This window comes from Ranitomeya variabilis, chromosome 4 (assembly GCF_051348905.1).
Source record: "Ranitomeya variabilis isolate aRanVar5 chromosome 4, aRanVar5.hap1, whole genome shotgun sequence".
Classification (NCBI taxonomy): Eukaryota; Metazoa; Chordata; class Amphibia; order Anura; family Dendrobatidae; genus Ranitomeya; species Ranitomeya variabilis.
This window is the reverse complement of record NC_135235.1, coordinates 629,825,023-629,845,097: the sequence shown is the minus strand read 5'-3', so window position 1 is coordinate 629,845,097 and position 20,075 is coordinate 629,825,023. Positions and strand designations below refer to the sequence as shown.

The 20,075-nt window shown below is 44.1% G+C and overlaps 1 protein-coding gene across 1 annotated transcript in view; it reads left to right on the top strand.

Moving 5' to 3' along the window:
- The window catches only part of LOC143768141 (uncharacterized), a 113,070-nt gene extending 95,004 nt beyond the window's left edge, over positions 1 to 18,066 (top strand). Inside the window, exon 7 of the mRNA XM_077256829.1 lies at positions 16,508 to 18,066. Within this exon, the coding sequence (XP_077112944.1) occupies positions 16,508 to 17,757 (1,250 nt within the window). The 3' untranslated portion in view covers positions 17,758 to 18,066. The remainder of the gene's footprint in view (positions 1 to 16,507) is intronic.
- The last annotated feature ends 2,009 nt before the right edge of the window (positions 18,067 to 20,075 follow it).

Genomic DNA, 20,075 nt, shown 5'->3' with positions numbered 1-20,075 from the left:
ACCTTACTTGTCCATCTATCAGGAATAAACAGCTTCCCCACAGGACAGCGGTCAGGTTTATCAGCCTGAAATTCCTGAAGCACCCGCCGTAAATCAGGGGAGATGGCAGAAAGAATCACCCCTTCTCTAAGAATGCCAACCGGCTCAAGAACTCCAGGAGAATTAGGCAAAAAACTCCTAGAGAGGGCATCCGCCTTAACATTCTTAGATCCCGGAAGATACGAGACCACAAAATCGAAACGGGAGAAAAACAGGGACCATCGAGCCTGTTTAGGGTTCAGCCGCTTGGCCGACTCGAGGTAAATCAGATTCTTATGATCGGTCAAGACCACAACGCGGTGCTTGGCTCCCTCAAGCCAATGTCGCCACTCCTCAAATGCCCACTTCATAGCCAACAACTCCCGATTGCCGACATCATAATTGCGTTCCGCAGGCGAAAACTTTCGGGAGAAAAAGGCACATGGTTTCATCAAGGAACCATCAGAATTCCTCTGTGACAAAACGGCCCCTGCCCCAATCTCAGAAGCGTCAACCTCAACCTGAAAAGGAAGAGACACATCAGGCTGACGCAAGACCGGGGCAGAAGTAAATCGGCGCTTAAGCTCCTGAAAGGCCTCCAGAGCCTCAGAGGACCAATTTGCCACATCAGCGCCCTTCTTCGTCAAATCGGTCAGGGGCTTAACCACACTAGAAAAGTTGGCAATGAAACAGCGATAAAAATTAGCAAAGCCCAAAAATTTCTGAAGGCTCTTCACAGATGTGGGTTGAACCCAGTCATGAATGGCTTGGACCTTAACAGGATCCATTTCTATAGACGAAGGAGAAAAAATAAACCCCAAAAAAGAGACCTTCTGGACCCCAAATAGGCACTTAGACCCCTTCACAAATAGAGCATTATCACGAAGGATCTGGAATACCATCCTGACCTGCTTCACGTGAGACTCCCAATCATTGGAAAAAATCAAAATATCATCCAAATACACAATCAAGAATTTATCAAGATAATTGCGAAACATATCATGCATGAAGGACTGAAATACAGAAGGAGCATTAGAAAGCCCGAAAGGCATCACCAGGTATTCAAAGTGGCCTTCGGGCGTATTAAATGCAGTTTTCCATTCGTCACCCTGTTTAATACGAACAAGATTATACGCCCCTCGAAGGTCAATCTTGGTAAACCAACTAGCCCCCTTAATCCGAGCAAACAAATCAGAGAGCAAAGGTAAAGGGTATTGGAATTTGACCGTGATCTTATTAAGAAGGCAATAATCAATACAGGGTCTCAAGGAGCCATCCTTCTTAGCAACAAAAAAAAATCCCGCTCCCAACGGTGAACAAGATGGCCGAATATGTCCTTTCTCCAAAGACTCCTTAACATAACTCCGCATGGCGGTATGTTCAGGCACAGACAGGTTGAAAAGTCGGCCCTTAGGGAACTTACAGCCAGGAACCAAGTCGATAGCACAATCACAGTCCCTATGAGGAGGAAGAGAACTGGACTTGGGCTCATCGAATACATCCTGGAAATCTGACAAAAATTCAGGAACATCAGAAGAGGGGGAAGAGGAAATTGACATTAAAGGAACGTCACTATGTACCCCTTGACAACCCCAACTAGTCACAGACATCGATTTCCAATCCAACACTGGATTGTGTACTTGTAACCATGGAAAACCCAGTACAACAACATCATGTAAATTATGCAACACCAGAAAACGACAATCTTCCTGATGTGCTGGAGCCATGCACATAGTCAGCTGAGTCCAATACTGAGGTTTATTCTTGGCCAACGGTGTAGCATCAATACCCCTCAAGGGAATAGGACTCTGCAAAGGCTGCAAAGAAAAGCCACAGCGCCTGGAGAAATCTAAGTCCATTAAATTCAGGGCAGCGCCTGAATCCACAAATGCCATGACAGAGAAAGATGACAATGAGCAAATCAGGGTCACAGACAGGAGAAACTTAGGCTGTACAGTACTAATGGTAACAGATCTAGCGACCCTCTTAATACGCTTAGGGCAATCAGAAATAGTATGAGCAGAATCACCACAGTAAAAACACAGCCCATTCTGACGTCTGTATCCCCTCTGTTCCGCTCTAGTCAGAATCCTATCACATTGCATAGGCTCAGGATTCTGTTCAGAGGACGCTGCCATACGGTGCACCACTTTGCGCTCGCGCAGGCGCCGATCAATCTGAATGGCTAGGGACATAGATTCGCTCAAACCAACAGGCATGGGGAACCCCACCATAACATCTTTAAGGGCTTCTGAAAGACCCTTTCTGAAAATTGCTGCCAGAGCATCCTCATTCCATTTAGTGAGCACAGACCATTTTCTAAATTTCTGGCAGTACAATTCTGCCGCTTCCTGACCCTGACACAGGGCCAAAAGTGTTTTCTCAGCATGCTCTACAGAGTTAGGTTCGTCATACAATAATCCGAGCGATTGAAAAAATGCATCTACATTAAGCAATGCCGGATCCCCTGACTCAAGGGAGAATGCCCAGTCCTGAGGGTCACCACGCAGCAGAGAAATAACTATTTTAACTTGCTGAGTGGGGTCACCAGAGGAACGGGGTTTCAGAGCAAAAAACAATTTGCAGTTATTTTTAAAGTTCAAAAACTTAGATCTATCCCCGTAAAACAAATCTGGAGTAGGAATTCTAGGCTCTAAGGCTGGAGTCTGAACAACATAATCTTGGATACTCTGAACTCTTGCAGCAAGCTGATCCACACGAGAAAACAAACCCTGAACATCCATGTCTGCACCCAAATCCACCCAGAGATTAAGAGGAAGGAAAAAGACAAAACAGACGAAAAAAAAATGGCTCAGAACTCTTTTTCTTTTCCTTCTTTTGAGATGCATTCAACTCATTTTTGGCCAGTTGCACTGTTATGGACTGGTAATTTAGGAGCGACATGCGACTAGCTCTGGGCAGGTGGTAACTATACAGACCGCAGTCCCTGATCTTAACACAACACTAGCAGTAGCCGTGGAATGTTCCTGTCACTCCCTGGACATCTCGTCACAGCCGGAGAACTAGCTACCCCTAAAGGTAGAAATAGGAAAGCTATCTTGCCTCAGAGAAAATCCCCAAAGGATAGGACAGCCCCCCACAAATATTGGCTGTGAGAGGAGAAGGAAATGCCATACGTAGTATGAAACAAGATTTAACAAAGGAGGCCAATTCTAGCTAGATAGACAGTAAGGAAAGAAACACTGTGCGGTCAGTAATAAAAACTAGAAAAAGTCCACCGCAGAGATATGCAAAAATCTCCACACCTGACTAAAGGTGTGGAGGGCAAAATCTGCAGCCCAGAGCTTCCAGCTTAGCTAAATAGATACATACTGATAAGCTGGACAAATGAACAAAACATAAATGTGCTGAACAATAAGTCCACAACAAGTGGACTGCAAAAGGACAAGCAAGGACTTAACTTTGCTGAACGGGTCAGAGAGTCAGGGAAATCCAAGAGCCGTGCCTCCAGGCAAGAACAATTGGCAACTGGCATTGATTGAGGGATAAAGCCAGACTAAAATAGCCGAGCAGAAAGAAGATCAGTGGAAGCAGCTGCTGATACTAAATCCAAGAAGCAGCTATACCACTCAAAACCACAGAAGGGAGCCCAAGAGCAGAATTCACAGAAGTGCTACTTACAACCACCGGAGGGAGCCCAAGAGCGGAATTCACAACAGTTTTCCAAGCGATGCTACAGATCGCTTGGAAAACTTTAGCATTCTGCAAGCTAATTTAGCTTGCAAAAGGCTAAGAAAAAACGGGAAAAAACGCAAAAAAAAAAATGCGGATTTCTTGCAGAAAATTTCTGGTTTTCTTCAGGAAATTTCTGCAAGAAATTCTGACATGTGCACATACCCTCACTGTCTCCTCACTTATCACTGTATTTACACATAGAGATAACAGGTCACTTGAACAAGGACACATATCAAGACAGTGAGAGCTGTGCTTAGAAGACCTGCTCTGAAAATGGCAAAAAGGGTGCTTTTGCAAAATGTATAATAGCAGCTTGTCAGGAACTGAGAGGCAGGGGGAGATGTTGTGAATTCCGTTCTCGAACTCCCTCCTGTGGTCATGAATGGTACTTCGGTGAGTTCTGTCCTTGGACTCCCTCTGGTGGCTGTGAGTGGAGCTGCTGGTTCTGAGATTCCTTCCCCACCTGCCCTCGTTTTGGGCTAGGCTGGATTCTCGATTTAACTCCACTCAGATCGTTACTCCATGCCAGCTTTCAATGTTCTAGTACTGGTTCAGATCTCTCCTGGATCTTTCTGAGGACCTGTCTACTCCAGCTAAGCTAAGTTCCTGCTTGTTCATTTGTTACATATGGTTTTTCTTGCTAAGTCTAGTCCAGCTTGCTATCATGAAACTGCCTGGCTAGCTGGAAGCTCTGGGGGTGCAGAGTGGCACCACCGCACCGTGAGTCGGTGCGGGGGTATTTTTTGCACACTCTGCGTGGTTTTGTAGTTTTTTGTGTTGACCGCAAAGATTCCTTTTCTATCCTCAATCTGTTTAGTTAGACTGGCCTCCCTTTGCTAAAGCCTATTTCATCCTGTGTTTGTGATTTCCTCTTAACTCACAGTCAATACTTGTGGGGGGCTGCTTTTACCTTTGGGGAAATTTCTCTGAGGCAAGTGAGGCTGTTTCCTTTCTTTAGGGGTAGTTAGCTCTTAGGCTGTGAAGAGGCGTCTAGGCAGAGTCAGGCACGCTCCACGGCTATTTCTAGTTGTGTTGATAGGAGTAGGGTTTGCGGTCAGCAGAGTTCCCATTTCCCCAGAGCTCGTCCCGATTCCGTGTTTAACTATCAGGTCATTCCTGGTGCACCTAACCACCAGGTCCATAACAGGGAGAGAGGTGAGCAGATAACTGCTGTAATGAAATCAGTGGACTGGAGATAGGTTGCTGTGATGCTAGAAGTCAACCTCTCTCCTGGAATTTAACTGTTGCGCACTCTTGGCCAGGGTCTGGTGGCTGAAATCCATGGAAATGAACCATGCAGATTGAAAATTAGAAGCTCTTCTTGCATGATAATGACAACGGATAGAAAAACAGATACGCAACTGAACCCACACGGACACCATAATCCATGGAGTCAACCTGCTTTCCTTGTGCAACAGATCAGTTTTGGACATGAATTCTTTTCATTGGCCGGTGATATTTCTCCAAATCCTGGTCTTCCTCACCACATTCCAACATTTATTTCTACCTCCCATCCACGCTCTATCACAACTTTCCGTAACCTCTCTAACCCATTCGCCCAGACCCGCTTCCCCAGTCCCTCTAACAGGAGCTCTATGGAACGCTCGCTCTGTCTGCAACAAACTTTCCTACATCCATGATCTTTTCATTACTAACAAACTTCCCTTTCTCGCCATCACTTAAACCTGGCTCACCCCCTCTGACACAGCCTCTCCTGCTGCACTTTCGTATACTTTCCCACACACCCCCTCCCCCTTCCCAGCAGCAAGGATGGCGGAGGAGTTGTTTTTTTCCTGTCAAATAACTGCTCCTTCCCCCACATCCCACTGCCACCCTCCTTTCCTTTGATGTGCACTCTGTGCTCATCTACTCCCCCTCCAACTAGCTGTCATTTAGCAGCCACCACCTTCTTTGACCTCTTCGCCACCTGGCTGCTTCATTTCCGTTCCGCTGACATCCCCACTAACATCTTGGATGACTTCAACATCCCCATTGACACTTCCCTCTCAGCTGTCACTAAACTTCTATCTCTCACTTCCTCCTTCAACCTCAATCAATGGTCTTTTGCAGCCACTCACAAAGATGGCCACACACTGGACCTCATCTTCACCTGCCTCTGCTTCCTATTTAACCTCTCTAACTCACCTCTCCCTCTTTCTGACCACAACCTGCTTACATTCTCTTCCCTCTCCACTTCATATCCACAATCCCCACTCCACAAACTTGCACACCCTCACAGAAATTGTAAATGCTTCGATCCACACTCACTGTCTAAATTTCTTCTGCCTCTTAGAGACATAAGATCCTTACACAATGCAGATGCTGCTTTATATAACACCACAATAGCTGACACTTTTGAATCAGTCGCCCCTGACACACATACCTAAACTCGCAAAATCAACAGACAGCCCTGGCACACCGGACTGACCAAAGAACCGACATAGGCTCCCAAGGTTGCTGAGCGGAGATTGAAAAGATCACACTCCCATAAGGACTTCACCGCATTCAAACAGTCCCTCACTGTTTTCAAGGCCACACTCGCTGCAGCAAAACAAACATACTTCTCATATCCTCCCTGTCTCACAACCCTAAACAGTTATTCAACACTTTCAATTCCCTCCTCTGATCCCCCCCCCAGCACCTCCTCCCTCTCCACTCATCTCAGTTGAAGACTTTGCCTCATTTTTCAAGCAGAAGATTGATAACATCAGAGACAGTTTTGGTCGACAACCCCCAGAGCCCATCCTCCTAACTGCTCAGCCCTCCTCCTCCAAAACCAACTTCTCCACCATTACAGTAGATCGACTCGCCACTCTACTCTCAAGATCACATTTCACCACCTGTGCTCTTGTCCCAATCCCATCCCACTTCATCCCAAGTCTCACCACAGTCTTCATCCCAACCCTAACCCATCTCTTCAACCTATCATTAACAACTGGTGTTTTCCCCTCAAGCTTTAAACATGCCTTAATCACACCTATCCTCAAAAAGCCCTCTCTTGACCCATCCTATGTATCTAGCTATTGCCCCATATCACTTCTCCCCTATGCCTCAAAACTACTGGAACAACACGTCCATCTTGAACTGTCCTTCCACCTCTCTTCTTGCTCCCTCTTAGATTGCTTACAATCCGGCTTCGGGCCGCATCACTTCACTGAAACTGCCCTAACTAAAGTCACCAATGACCTATTAACCGCTAAAGCTAAGAGACACTACTCTGTCCTGCTCCTCCTGAACCTGTCCCCTGCCTTTGACACAGTGGACCATTCCCTATTACTACAAACTCTCTCACCTCTTGGCATCACTGACTTGGCCCTATTTTGTATCTCGTCATACCTAACAGACTGGACATTCAGCGTCTCCCACTCACACACCACTTCCTCACCTCGCCCACTGTCTGTCGGAGTCCTGCAAGGTTCAGTCCTAGGGCCCTTGCTCTTCTCCATTTACACCTTTGGCCTGGGACAGCTCATAGAATCTCACAGCTTTCAGTATCACCTCTATGCTTATGACACACAGATCTCCATCTGAAACAGATATCACCTCCTACTACCTAGAATCCCACAATGTCTGACTGCTATTTCATCCTTCTTCTCTGCTAGATTTCTAAAACATAATATGGATAAAACAGAATTCATCATCTTTCTCCCATCTCACTCGACCCCACCCAACAGACCTATCTATTAAACTAAATGGCTACTCACTCTCCCCAGTCCCACAAGCTCGCTGCCTCGGGGTAATCCTTGACACTGATCTCTACTTCAAACCACATATCCAAGCCCTTTCCACTTCGTGCCAACTTCAACTCAAAAACATTTCCCGGAACCGTACTGTTGTGAATTTGGATTCTGGGCTCCCCCTGTGGCCGCTTGTGGAATTGGACTTGTCATCCTCTTTCCTGTTTCACCTGGTTCCATCAGTAGTGGGTGTCGCTATTTAAGCTCATTTCTCTGGTGGTTTCTTGCCGGTCAACAATGTTATCTGATGCCTCTCAGTGCTTGTTCCTGCTTCTAGACAACTACTAGATAAGTTGGACTTTTGTCCATGTTTTGTTTTGCCTATTTGTTCCAGTTCACAGCTGAAGTTTTGTTACTGTGTCTGGAAAGCTCTCGTTGATCAGGGATTGCTACTCTGGCGTTATGAGTTAATGCCAGAGTTTAAGGTAATCTCTGGATGGTGTTTTGTTAGTGTTTTTCTGCTGACCATGAAAGTATACTATCTGTCTTCTGCTATCTAGTAAGCGGACCTCAAATTTGCTAAGACTATTTTCCCGCTGCGTTTGTTGTTTCATCTGAACTCACCGTCATTATATGTGGGGGGCTACTATCTTCTTTGGAATATTTCTCTAGAGGTGAGCCAGGTCTTATATTTCCCTCTGCTAGCTATTTAGGTCTTAGGCCAGAGCTGGGCATCTAGCGATAAATAGGAAATGCTACCTGGCTATTTCTAGTTGCGCGGCAGGCTTAGTTCATGGTCAGTATAGTTCCATCTTCCGAGAGCTTGTCCCTCTATAGGCTTGCTATGATCTCTGCCTGCAGAGATCATGACAGTTTGACCGGACCAATAAAGTGTTAAAGACCCAGGTTGAGAAAGGAGAGTTATAAGAAGTCTGCTGGAATTTTTTTTTTTTTTTCCTCCAGTCTGCCTTGCTGCAGTCTTTTTTCTCTCTCTCCTCCTAATCTCTGTATGCTCTGTGTGCACCTGACAATAATGGATCTCCAGAGTGTAACTGCGGGTTTGAATAATCTCATCACGAAAGTACAAAATTTACAAGATTTTGTGGTACATGCTCCGGTATCTGAGCCGAGAATTCCTTTGCCGGAGTTCTTCACAGGGAATAGAGCTAGCTTCCAGAATTTCCGAAATAATTGTAAGCTTTATTTGTCCCTGAAGTCTCGTTCAGCTGGAGACCCTGCTCAGCAGGTTAGGATTGTGATTTCCTTGCTCAGGGGTGACCCTCAAGATTGGGCCTTCTCATTGCCAGCAGGGGATCCTGCGTTACGCGATGTGGATGCGTTTTTTCTGGCCTTGGGCTTGCTTTATGAGGAACCTCATTTGGAACTTCAGGCAGAAAAAACTTTGATGGCACTATCTCAGGGGCAAGACGAAGCTGAAGTTTTCTGCCAAAAATTCCGTAAATGGTCTGTGCTTACTCAGTGGAATGAGTGCGCCTTGGCGGCAACTTTCAGAGAAGGTCTCTCTGATGCCGTTAAGGATGTTATGGTGGGGTTCCCTTTGCCTGCAGGTCTGAATGAGTCCATGACAATGGCTATTCAGATTGATAGGCGTCTGCGGGAGCGCAAACCGGTGCACCATCTGGCGGTGTCTATGGAAAAGACGCCAGAAAGTATGCAGTGTGATAGAATTCTGTCCAGGAGCGAGCGACAGAATTTTAGACGGAAGAATGGATTGTGTTTCTATTGTGGGGATTCTACTCATGTTATATCAGCATGCTCTAGGCGTACAAAGAAGCTTGATAAGTCTGTTTCCATTGGCACCATTCAGTCTAAGTTTATTTTGTCTGTAACCCTGATTTGTTCTTTGTCATCCATTGCCACGGACGCCTATGTTGACTCTGGCGCCGCTCTGAGTCTTATGGATTGGTCCTTTGCCAATCGTTGTGGTTTTGATTTAGAGCCTTTGGAGACTCTTATTCCTCTGAAGGGGATTGACTCCACCCCATTGGCTAATAATAAACCACAATACTGGACACAAGTAACCATGCGTATCGATCCGGATCACCAGGAGATTATTCGTTTCCTGGTGCTGTATAATTTACATGACGATTTGGTACTGGGATTGCCATGGTTGCAGTCTCACAACCCAGTCTTGGACTGGAGAGCAATGTCTGTGTTGAGCTGGGGATGTAAGGGTATTCATGGGGACGTACCTTTGGTTTCTATTTCGTCGTCCATTCCCTCTGAAGTCCCTGAGTTCCTCTCTGATTATCAAGACGTCTTTGACGAACCCAAGCTTGGGTCGTTACCTCCGCACCGTGAGTGCGATTGTGCCATAGATTTGATACCGGGTTGTAAATATCCAAAGGGTCGTTTGTTTAATTTGTCTGTGCCGGAACATGCTGCTATGCGGGAATATATAAAGGAGTCTTTGGAAAAGGGACATATTCGTCCATCTTCTTCTCCCTTGGGAGCTGGGTTTTTCTTTGTCTCAAAAAAAGACGGCTCTTTGAGACCATGTATTGATTATCGGCTTCTGAATAAGATCACTGTTAAGTATCAATACCCATTGCCATTGCTTACTGATTTGTTTGCTCGTATAGAGGGTGCTAAGTGGTTCTCTAAAATTGATCTTCGTGGGGCGTATAATTTGGTGCGGATCAGGCAGGGGGATGAGTGGAAGACCGCATTTAATACGCCCGAGGGCCACTTTGAGTATTTGGTCATGCCTTTTGGTCTTTCTAATGCCCCTTCAGTTTTCCAGTCTTTTATGCATGATATTTTCCGCGATTTTCTGGATAAATTTATGATAATATATCTGGATGATATTCTGATTTTTTCTGATGACTGGGACTCTCATGTCCAGCAGGTCAGGAGAGTTTTTCAGGTTCTGCGGTCTAATTCTTTATGTGTGAAGGGGTCTAAGTGCGTTTTTGGGGTCCAGAAAATTTCCTTTTTGGGGTATATTTTTTCTCCCTCTTCCATTGAGATGGATCCCGTCAAGGTGCAAGCTATTTGTGACTGGACTCAGCCCTCCTCTCTTAAGGGTCTTCAGAGATTTTTGGGCTTTGCCAACTTTTACCGCCGATTTATTGCTGGTTTTTCGGATGTCGTTAAACCACTGACTGATTTGACCAGACAAGGCGCTGATGTTGCTAATTGGTCCCCTCATGCTGTAGAGGCCTTTCAGGAGCTTAAGCGCCGTTTTGCCTCTGCCCCTGTGTTGCGTCAGCCTGATGTGAATCTGCCTTTTCAGGTTGAGGTTGACGCTTCGGAGATCGGAGCTGGGGCAGTGTTGTCGCAGAAAGGTTCCGACTGCTCCGTCATTAGGCCTTGTGCCTTCTTTTCTCGCAAATTTTCGCCCGCAGAGCGGAATTATGATGTTGGGAATCGGGAGCTTTTGGCCATGAAGTGGGCGTTTGAGGAGTGGCGCCATTGGCTCGAGGGGGCTAGGCATCAGGTGGTGGTATTGACTGACCACAAAAATTTGATTTATCTTGAGACTGCCAGACGCCTGAATCCTAGACAGGCGCGCTGGTCTTTATTTTTTTCTCGCTTTAATTTTGTGGTGTCATACCTACCGGGTTCTAAGAATGTTAAGGCAGATGCCCTTTCTAGGAGTTTTGACCCGGACTCTCCTGGTAATTCTGAACCCACAGGTATCCTTAGGGAGGGAGTAATTTTGTCGGCCGTTTCTCCTGATCTGCGGCGGTCCTTGCAAGAGTTTCAGGCGGATAGACCGGATCGTTGTCCGCCTGATAGACTGTTTGTTCCGGATGATTGGACCAGCAGAGTCATCTCTGAGGTACATTCTTCTGCATTGGCAGGTCATCCCGGAATTTTTGGTACCAGGGATTTGGTGGCAAGATCCTTCTGGTGGCCTTCCCTGTCACGAGATGTGCGAGTCTTTGTGCAGTCATGTGACGTTTGTGCTCGGGCCAAGTCTTGTAGTTCTCGGGCTAGCGGACTGCTGTTGCCCTTGCCTATTCCTAAGAGGCCTTGGACACACATCTCGATGGATTTTATTTCAGATCTGCCTGTTTCCCAGAAGATGTCTGTCATCTGGGTGGTCTGTGACCGTTTCTCTAAAATGGTCCATTTGGTTCCTCTGCCCAAGTTGCCTTCTTCTTCTGAGTTGGTTCCTCTGTTTTTTCAGAATGTTGTCCGATTGCACGGTATTCCTGAGAATATTGTTTCTGACAGAGGTACCCAATTTGTGTCTAGATTTTGGCGGGCATTCTGTGCTAGGATGGGCATAGATTTGTCTTTTTCATCTGCTTTTCACCCTCAGACTAATGGCCAGACCGAGCGGACTAATCAGACCCTTGAGACATATCTGAGGTGTTTTGTTTCTGCTGACCAGGATGATTGGGTTGCTTTTTTGCCATTGGCAGAGTTCGCCCTCAATAATCGGGCCAGTTCTTCCACCTTGGTGTCCCCGTTTTTCTGTAATTCGGGGTTTCACCCTCGATTTTCCTCCGGTCAGGTGGAATCCTCGGATTGTCCTGGAGTGGATGCGGTGGTGGAGAGATTGCATCACATCTGGGGGCAGGTTATGGACAATTTGAAGTTGTCCCAGGAGAAGACTCAGCGTTTTGCCAACCGTCATCGTCGTGTTGGTTCTCGGCTTTGTGTTGGAGATTTAGTGTGGTTGTCTTCTCGTTTTGTCCCTATGAGGGTCTCTTCTCCTAAGTTTAAACCTCGGTTCATCGGCCCTTATAGAATATTGGAGATTCTTAATCCTGTTTCTTTCCGTTTGGACCTCCCTGCGTCCTTTTCCATTCATAACGTTTTTCATCGGTCGTTATTGCGCAGGTATGAGGTACCTGTTGTACCTTCAGTTGAGCCTCCTGCTCCGGTGTTGGTTGAGGGTGAGTTGGAGTACGTTGTGGAGAAAATTTTGGACTCTCGTGTTTCCAGACGGAAACTCCAGTATCTGGTCAACTGGAAGGGTTACGGCCAGGAGGATAATTCTTGGGTCAATGCATCTGATGTTCATGCTTCTGATCTTGTTCGTGCCTTCCATAGGGCTCATCCTGGTCGCCCTGGTGGATCTGGTGAGGGTTCGGTGCCCCCTCCTTGAGGGGGGGGTACTGTTGTGAATTTGGATTCTGGGCTCCCCCTGTGGCCGCTTGTGGAATTGGACTTGTCATCCTCTTTCCTGTTTCACCTGGTTCCATCAGTAGTGGGTGTCGCTATTTAAGCTCATTTCTCTGGTGGTTTCTTGCCGGTCAACAATGTTATCTGATGCCTCTCAGTGCTTGTTCCTGCTTCTAGACAACTACTAGATAAGTTGGACTTTTGTCCATGTTTTGTTTTGCCTATTTGTTCCAGTTCACAGCTGAAGTTTTGTTACTGTGTCTGGAAAGCTCTCGTTGATCAGGGATTGCTACTCTGGCGTTATGAGTTAATGCCAGAGTTTAAGGTAATCTCTGGATGGTGTTTTGTTAGTGTTTTTCTGCTGACCATGAAAGTATACTATCTGTCTTCTGCTATCTAGTAAGCGGACCTCAAATTTGCTAAGACTATTTTCCCGCTGCGTTTGTTGTTTCATCTGAACTCACCGTCATTATATGTGGGGGGCTACTATCTTCTTTGGAATATTTCTCTAGAGGTGAGCCAGGTCTTATATTTCCCTCTGCTAGCTATTTAGGTCTTAGGCCAGAGCTGGGCATCTAGCGATAAATAGGAAATGCTACCTGGCTATTTCTAGTTGCGCGGCAGGCTTAGTTCATGGTCAGTATAGTTCCATCTTCCGAGAGCTTGTCCCTCTATAGGCTTGCTATGATCTCTGCCTGCAGAGATCATGACACCGTACATTCCTCAATCAAGAATCTGCAAAAGCCTTTGTCCATGCCCTCATTATCTCCCGCCTTGACTACTGCAACTGCCTGCTCTGTGGCCTCCCCTCACACTCTCGCACCCCTCCAATCTATTCTAAACTCTGCTGCCTGACTAATCTACCTGTCTCCCCCTCTATTCCCCGGCCTCTCCCCTTTGTCAGTCCCGGAACTCACTTCCCATTACCCAAAGATTCCAGTTCAAAACCCTAACCATAGCATGCAAAGCCATCCACAACTTGTGTCCTCCATACATCTGTGACCTCGTCTCCCGGTACTTACCTGCACGCAACCTCCGATCCTCACAAGATCTCATTCTCTACTTCCCTCTTATCTCCTCCTCCCACAATCGCATGCAAGAATTCTCCTGCGCATCACCCATATTCTGGAATTCTCTACCACAACATATAAGACTCATGCCTACCATGGAAACCTTCAAAAAGAACCTGAAGACCTACCTCTTCCGACAAGCCTACAACCTGCAGTAACCAACGATCCACCAATCCACTGTCCGACCAGCTCTGCCCTCACCTATTGTATCTTCACCCATCCCTTGTAGATTGTGAGCCCTCGCAGGCAGGGTCCTCTCTCCTCCTGTGCCAGTTGTGACTTGTATTGTTTAAGATTACTGTACTTGTTTTTATTATGTATACCCCTCCTCACATGTAAAGTACCATAGAATAAATGGCTCTATAATAATAATAAATAATAATAATAATTGGTTCCTAAGACAAAACTCCCAAATACAAACGTAAACACAGCCTAAAGTTGTCCAACCAAAAAAAAGAAGTCCTGTCCATTTTCTTATTCGATTTCTAGGTCAATCAAGTGAATGGGTCTGTGAAAAAACTAATAGCTCTCAGATGCCATCCATGTGCCCTCTGTCCATTCTTCATTTTTATTTCTTTTTAAGAGTTTTGATATGAGAGTCTTTCACAAATCTCATCCATTTTTCTTTTCTCATACAAAAATACACACAGATTGTGAAAACTGCTACACAGACCAAAATTTGATTGAAAACATTGAAAAAAATAAAAAAATAATTGTTTGAGTAAACCCAAAAAATGGATATTTGATTTAAGCCTATGGCTACATTCTCATTTTGAAATGGTGAGGGGGGTTACTTCTGTATACATGAAAATAATTTTCAGTGGTGCACTTACTCCTTAAAAGAGTTTTCTTCAGTTTAAAAGCCATTTCCTATTGATTGTAACAACCATGGAAAGTGGAGAATGATGGTACGTGCCCACGATCAGGAATTTCTGCAGTTTTTATGCTTTCATAAAATAGGTGAAAAAAGCGGTATGAGGGTTTGTGATGAGAAGGACAATTCAATGCAAAGAAACCGATAACTGCAAATTTACTAACTTCAGAAGCTTAATCACATATGCTTTTACTAATCTTTGTGTTCAAGGGTGTTTATAGCCTTTAAGTTAGATAATCTATGAAAGAAACTGGGACTGCAACCATCACTGACATAGGACACTGCTACAGATTCTTTCTCCGATTCCCCAGTGCTCTCATATTTATATGCTTGCAATAGGATGTAATGTTTCTGTTGGCTGCCATCATGTAGAAAGCGTATAAAGGCCTTTTTCCCTTTCTTACATCTTTTCCTTAGTTCCATTAAAATAAACACCAAAAAGTGAAATCGATCATATATACTCCAAAAAAGCAAAACATATGCACACAAGCCACCAATAATGACATTTTAGAGAATAACATTTAAATTAATACTTTTTATTATTACAATAAATATAAAAACACCAAACAGGTGTATCAAAATATATAAATTTAGTGATGAGCGAATATACTCGTTACTTGAGATTTCCCGAGCACGCTCGGGTGACCTCCGAGTATTTTTTAGTGCTCAGAGATTTAGTTTTCCTCACCTCAGCTGAATGATTTACAGCTATTAGCCAGCTTGATTACATGTGGGGATTCCCTAGCAACCAGGCAACCCCCACATGTACTTATGCTGGCTAACAGATGTAAATCATTCAGCTGCAGCAAGGAAAGCTAAATCTCCAAGCACTAAATAATACTCGGAGGACACCCGAGCGTGCTCGGGAAATCTCGAGTAACGAGTATATTCGCTCATCACTAGTATTATTGTATTTTGATAGCACCTGTATGTATATTTGCTTATGTTATTTTATATGCAAATTTACATGGGCACTTGCACTTTATGTAACATAATATTGTATCTATTTATATAATTACCTTAAATTGTCTGTCATCCACTTCCGTCTGGACGTCCTCGAATCCCACAAACCACTGCACCGCACCGGAACTTCGCCGTCCGCCATATTGGAATAACCAAGTGATGGGTATTCCAATACGGCACCCGCTGGTGGTAACAGGCCCTTGCGCATTACCACCAGCGGGTCATCGCCAGACCCCCCACTGATGGGACTTCCCCGGCGCATGGAGTGCGGGGCTGCGGAAGGAGAGAGCGTAATGGTGGGTGGAGAGCTGGGCTGCTGAGGGAGAGAGCGGGACGGCCAGTGGAGACTGGCTGTAGAGGGAGACAGCAGGACGATGAATGGTGAGCGTGGCTGCTGAGGGAGAATTCGGGACGGCGGGTAGAGAGCTGGGCTTTGGAGGGAGAGAGCGGGATGGGCAGTGGAGACGGGCTGTGGAGGGGAGAGAGCGGGACGGCGAGTGGAGAGCAGGGCTGCGAAGGGAGAGATTGGGATGGCAGTTAGTTACTATGCACCCATTAATTTTTATATTTATATTTTGATACACCTGTTTGGTGTTTGTATATTTATTGTAATAATAAAATGTATTCATTTAAATTTTATTCTCTAAAAGCGTTATTATTGGTGGCGTTTAGTTCCATTAAAACAAAAGAGAAGAGCGCTTTACACTTATTCCAAATCAATGGCTTCTCATACCTCCTCCCATCTGTCTTGCTCTGTGCCAGACTGCATGTACTGTAGTTATCACAGAGGGTATGAAATGGACTCCTGATAGCAGCAACTTACAGGCCCATTTGAGTCTCTACTAAACAAGTAACTTGAAATGATTAGTGACAGGGACAGAGAAATATGAACCTATGGAGAAGGCAACTTCATGGGAGAACCTTAATACCAGTAAGAGTAGCTAAATACCATAATCTATTGGGCTCTAATTTGTGGTCTATTGTCTTAGTTGATAATTGAGTTACCTTACAGCTTTGTATGAAAATGTTAAAAAATAAGAATATAAATATTAATGTCATTCCAATGCAGTTTAATTGAAATATAATTAAGTCCATTTTATTCTTGGCAGATGAATGTACCAGGAACTCAGAGGAATATCTGATATTTTCTGATTTTGCAGCAGATGATCATGGAGTCACACCAAATCCATGTGAAGAATATGGCATTGTTTCAATTACACCTCAAGCCCTTAGAAAAAATATGTCATCCAATCCTTTTCAACAGGTCCTTTCTCCAGTTTCATCAAAGACCAGTGTGCAAAATGAAAGTGAAAGGACTGTTGAGTATGAAATGGCTCTTACAGGGGAAAAGCCATATTCATGCTCAGAATGTGGGAAATGTTTTACAGACAAATACAATCTTATTACACATCAGAGAAGTCACACAGGGGAGAAACCATTTTCATGTTCAGAATGTGGGAAATGTTTTAATCAGAAATCACATCTTGTTGCACATAATAGAATTCACACAGGGGAGAAGCCATTTTCATGTTCAGAATGTGAGAAAACTTTTAATAAGAAATCAAATCTTGCTATACATCAGAGAATTCACACAGGGGAGAAGCCATTTCCTTGTTCAGAATGTGGGAAATCTTATAGGGAGAAATCGAAACTTGTTATACACCAGAGAATTCACACAGGGGAGAAGCCATTTTTATGTTCAGAATGTGGGAAATGTTTTGTAGAGAAATCACATCTTGTTATACACCAGAGAATTCACACAGAGGAGAAACCATATTCATGTTCAGAATGTGGGAAATGTTTTAATGGTAAATCTGATCTTGTTAGACATCAAAAAATTCACAGAGGGTTGAAGCCATTTTCATGTTCAGAATGTGGGAAATGTTTTACAGAGAAATACTATCTTATTACTCATCAGAGAAGTCACAAAGGGGAGAAGCCATTTTCATGTTCAGAATGTGGGAAATGTTTTAATCAGAAATCAAATCTTGTTACACATCAGAGAATTCATACAGGGGAGAAGCCATTTTCTTGTTCAGAATGTGGGAAATGTTATAGTGAGAAATCCACACTTGTTAAACACCAGAGAATTCACACAGGGGAGAAGCCATTTTTATGTTCAGAATGTGGGAAATTTTTTTTTGAGAAATCACATCTTGTCATACATCAGAGAACTCATACAAAGGAGAAACCATATTCATGTTCAGAATGTGGGAAATGTTTTAATGGTAAATCTGATCTTGTTAGACATCAGAAAATTCACAGAGGGGAGAAGCCATTTTCATGTTCAGAATGTGTGAAATGTTTTACAGAGAAAACAAATCTTGTTAGACATCAAAGAACTCACAAAGGGAAGTAGTGTTTTTTTATTTTATTGACAACATTTACTGTACTATAAAAATGCAATTCACTGTAAAATCACACGTCTAAAAGACAAAGGGAAAACAATTTAGAAAATTAGATTAGAAAATGTAGTCAATTACCAGTTATTTGTTATTGAAAAGCAATTAGTATCAATCTAATACACCTACTGTATGTTTGAACACTGTATATAAAATATATAATATTTACATACTGTAAACTGTATAACTGCAGATTAAATGGTTTGTCTAATGTGGTTCTTTATTGCTTGATTTGACATTGACCATGGAGAGACGCTAGTATATATGATCAGGAAAGTTGCCATCCAAAACCCCAAACTACTTTAATTAGTAGGGTGACCTATTACATACATACATACATACATTGTGCGTTAGCACATTGCGATAAATAAATACAATAATTCCACTACTGCTATATATGTAAAAAAGTAAGCCATCCAACCAAGATTAATTCAATTTGGATAGTCCCTAACCCTAGTGGCTCACTTCTCCATGTGCCCAACCAGGCCTCAAATGAAATGGGGAAGAGTTGGGAACTAGGCCTAGCTCCAGCAAACCTTTTCTGGGAAAGAAGGGTGGATACAGGTTTACAGATTGGGAGGAGGCCACACCCCTCGAAGCAAACTACAATAAACAAAAAAAGCCCACAAACCTTTAGGGTATGTGCACACTTTGCAGATTTACCTGCGGATTTTTCTGCACTAAATCCGCAGTTATTGGCAGAAAACGCAGGTGCGTTTTTGGTGCGGTTTTCAGTGCGTTTTTTTCTGCAGATTGTCTGCGTTTTTGACATAAATAAAGGTTTAGAAACTTGAAAAAATTCAGTAACAAAAAAAAAAAAAAATGATGTCACTTCCTTGTCCAACCCCTTCTTCTTTCATCCTCCATGTTGTGAAAACATCAAAATGAGTGGAAGCAACCACAGCATGCCGCAGATACAGCTCCGCAGGCCGCACCGTATACTTATGCTGGGGTTGCTGCTGCAAATATTGAATAATCATAGACAGCAGGTGAGCTATAACATTTTTTTTTTTTTGTAGCACTACACATAATCTGCAGCGCTTTACACACTTCTTTCTGTTTTTTTTGTTTTTTTTTACACTGTTCTGTTCTAAGAAATATATATATTTGTTTTTATTTTAGAGGCAGCAGCAGGAGAGAAGACGTCAACGGAAAAGACTCTGGGTGCACCCGCTTGTCGCCGAACGTCCACAAAAAGGCCACTTTTATGTTATTTACAATGATTTGAGGAAGTAAGTTGAAATACATGAAAAGACAAATAATGTTTTTCTACAAATGTTATGATATGTTATGTAACCATTTGTTTTCTTTTTTTCATTTTCAGGTACCCGGAAAAGTTCATTTCATTCTGCCGTCTACCCATCCCGGCGTTTGACCGACTTCTGGCAATAGTTTCGCCCCATCTCACGATGCACGACACTTTTATGAGGAAGGCCATCTCTGCTGAGGAAAGGCTGCTCATGACCTTGCGGTAAGTAACTAAATTTTAGGTTGGAATGTCATTAGGGCTCTTTCACATGTCAGTGCGTCCGGTATGTGTGATTAAAGTTTTCACATGTCCCGGAGACACTGACAAACTTAGACACAGTCATCTATGGACATGTCAGCGCGTTGTCGGCGGCCGTATGTCTGCAGGCAAAACCCGCTGACATGTCATTTTGAGACTATTTGCATGTTCAACAAAGTGTCCCGCACATGTGCACACGGAGAACACACATTGATGTCCTCTGTGTGACACACATTGCACTGGTGAAGAAGTGCTACAGGAAGCGCTGTTCCCTGGCGGCAGGTGATGAAGATGTTGTCATCATTCTTCCCTGCTCTGCATGATTTCAGCGCCATCAGGGAAGAATGGGATTTGTCTTCATCACCTGCCGCCGCTAACTGCGCTTACTGTATTGCTTTGATCCCTGCTAGCCATCCATATGGGAAGGGTTCAGCACATGGGCGGCACACACACACATGGACATGGATATCTCTGGTACTGTTCTTTACGGTACCGGATATATCATGTGTAAAACACACCAGCAAACTGTAACCATTTTTGCTTGCTAGCACATGTGCCCACTGTATTTTAAGCATTATCTACAGCATTCTATAATTAAGGCCCTGGGTCAGTGGGGATAGATCATACCCGTGTGTGGGGTGCTATCGTGTAATGTTATCCCATCTTGCTGTGTCCAGGTCGTGCGCCTCCCTTCTTGCGATACCACTCTTCTGCGCAGATGTACTTTATTGTCCTGGTGAGGATAGAGCTAAGTGCGCAGATGAGCAT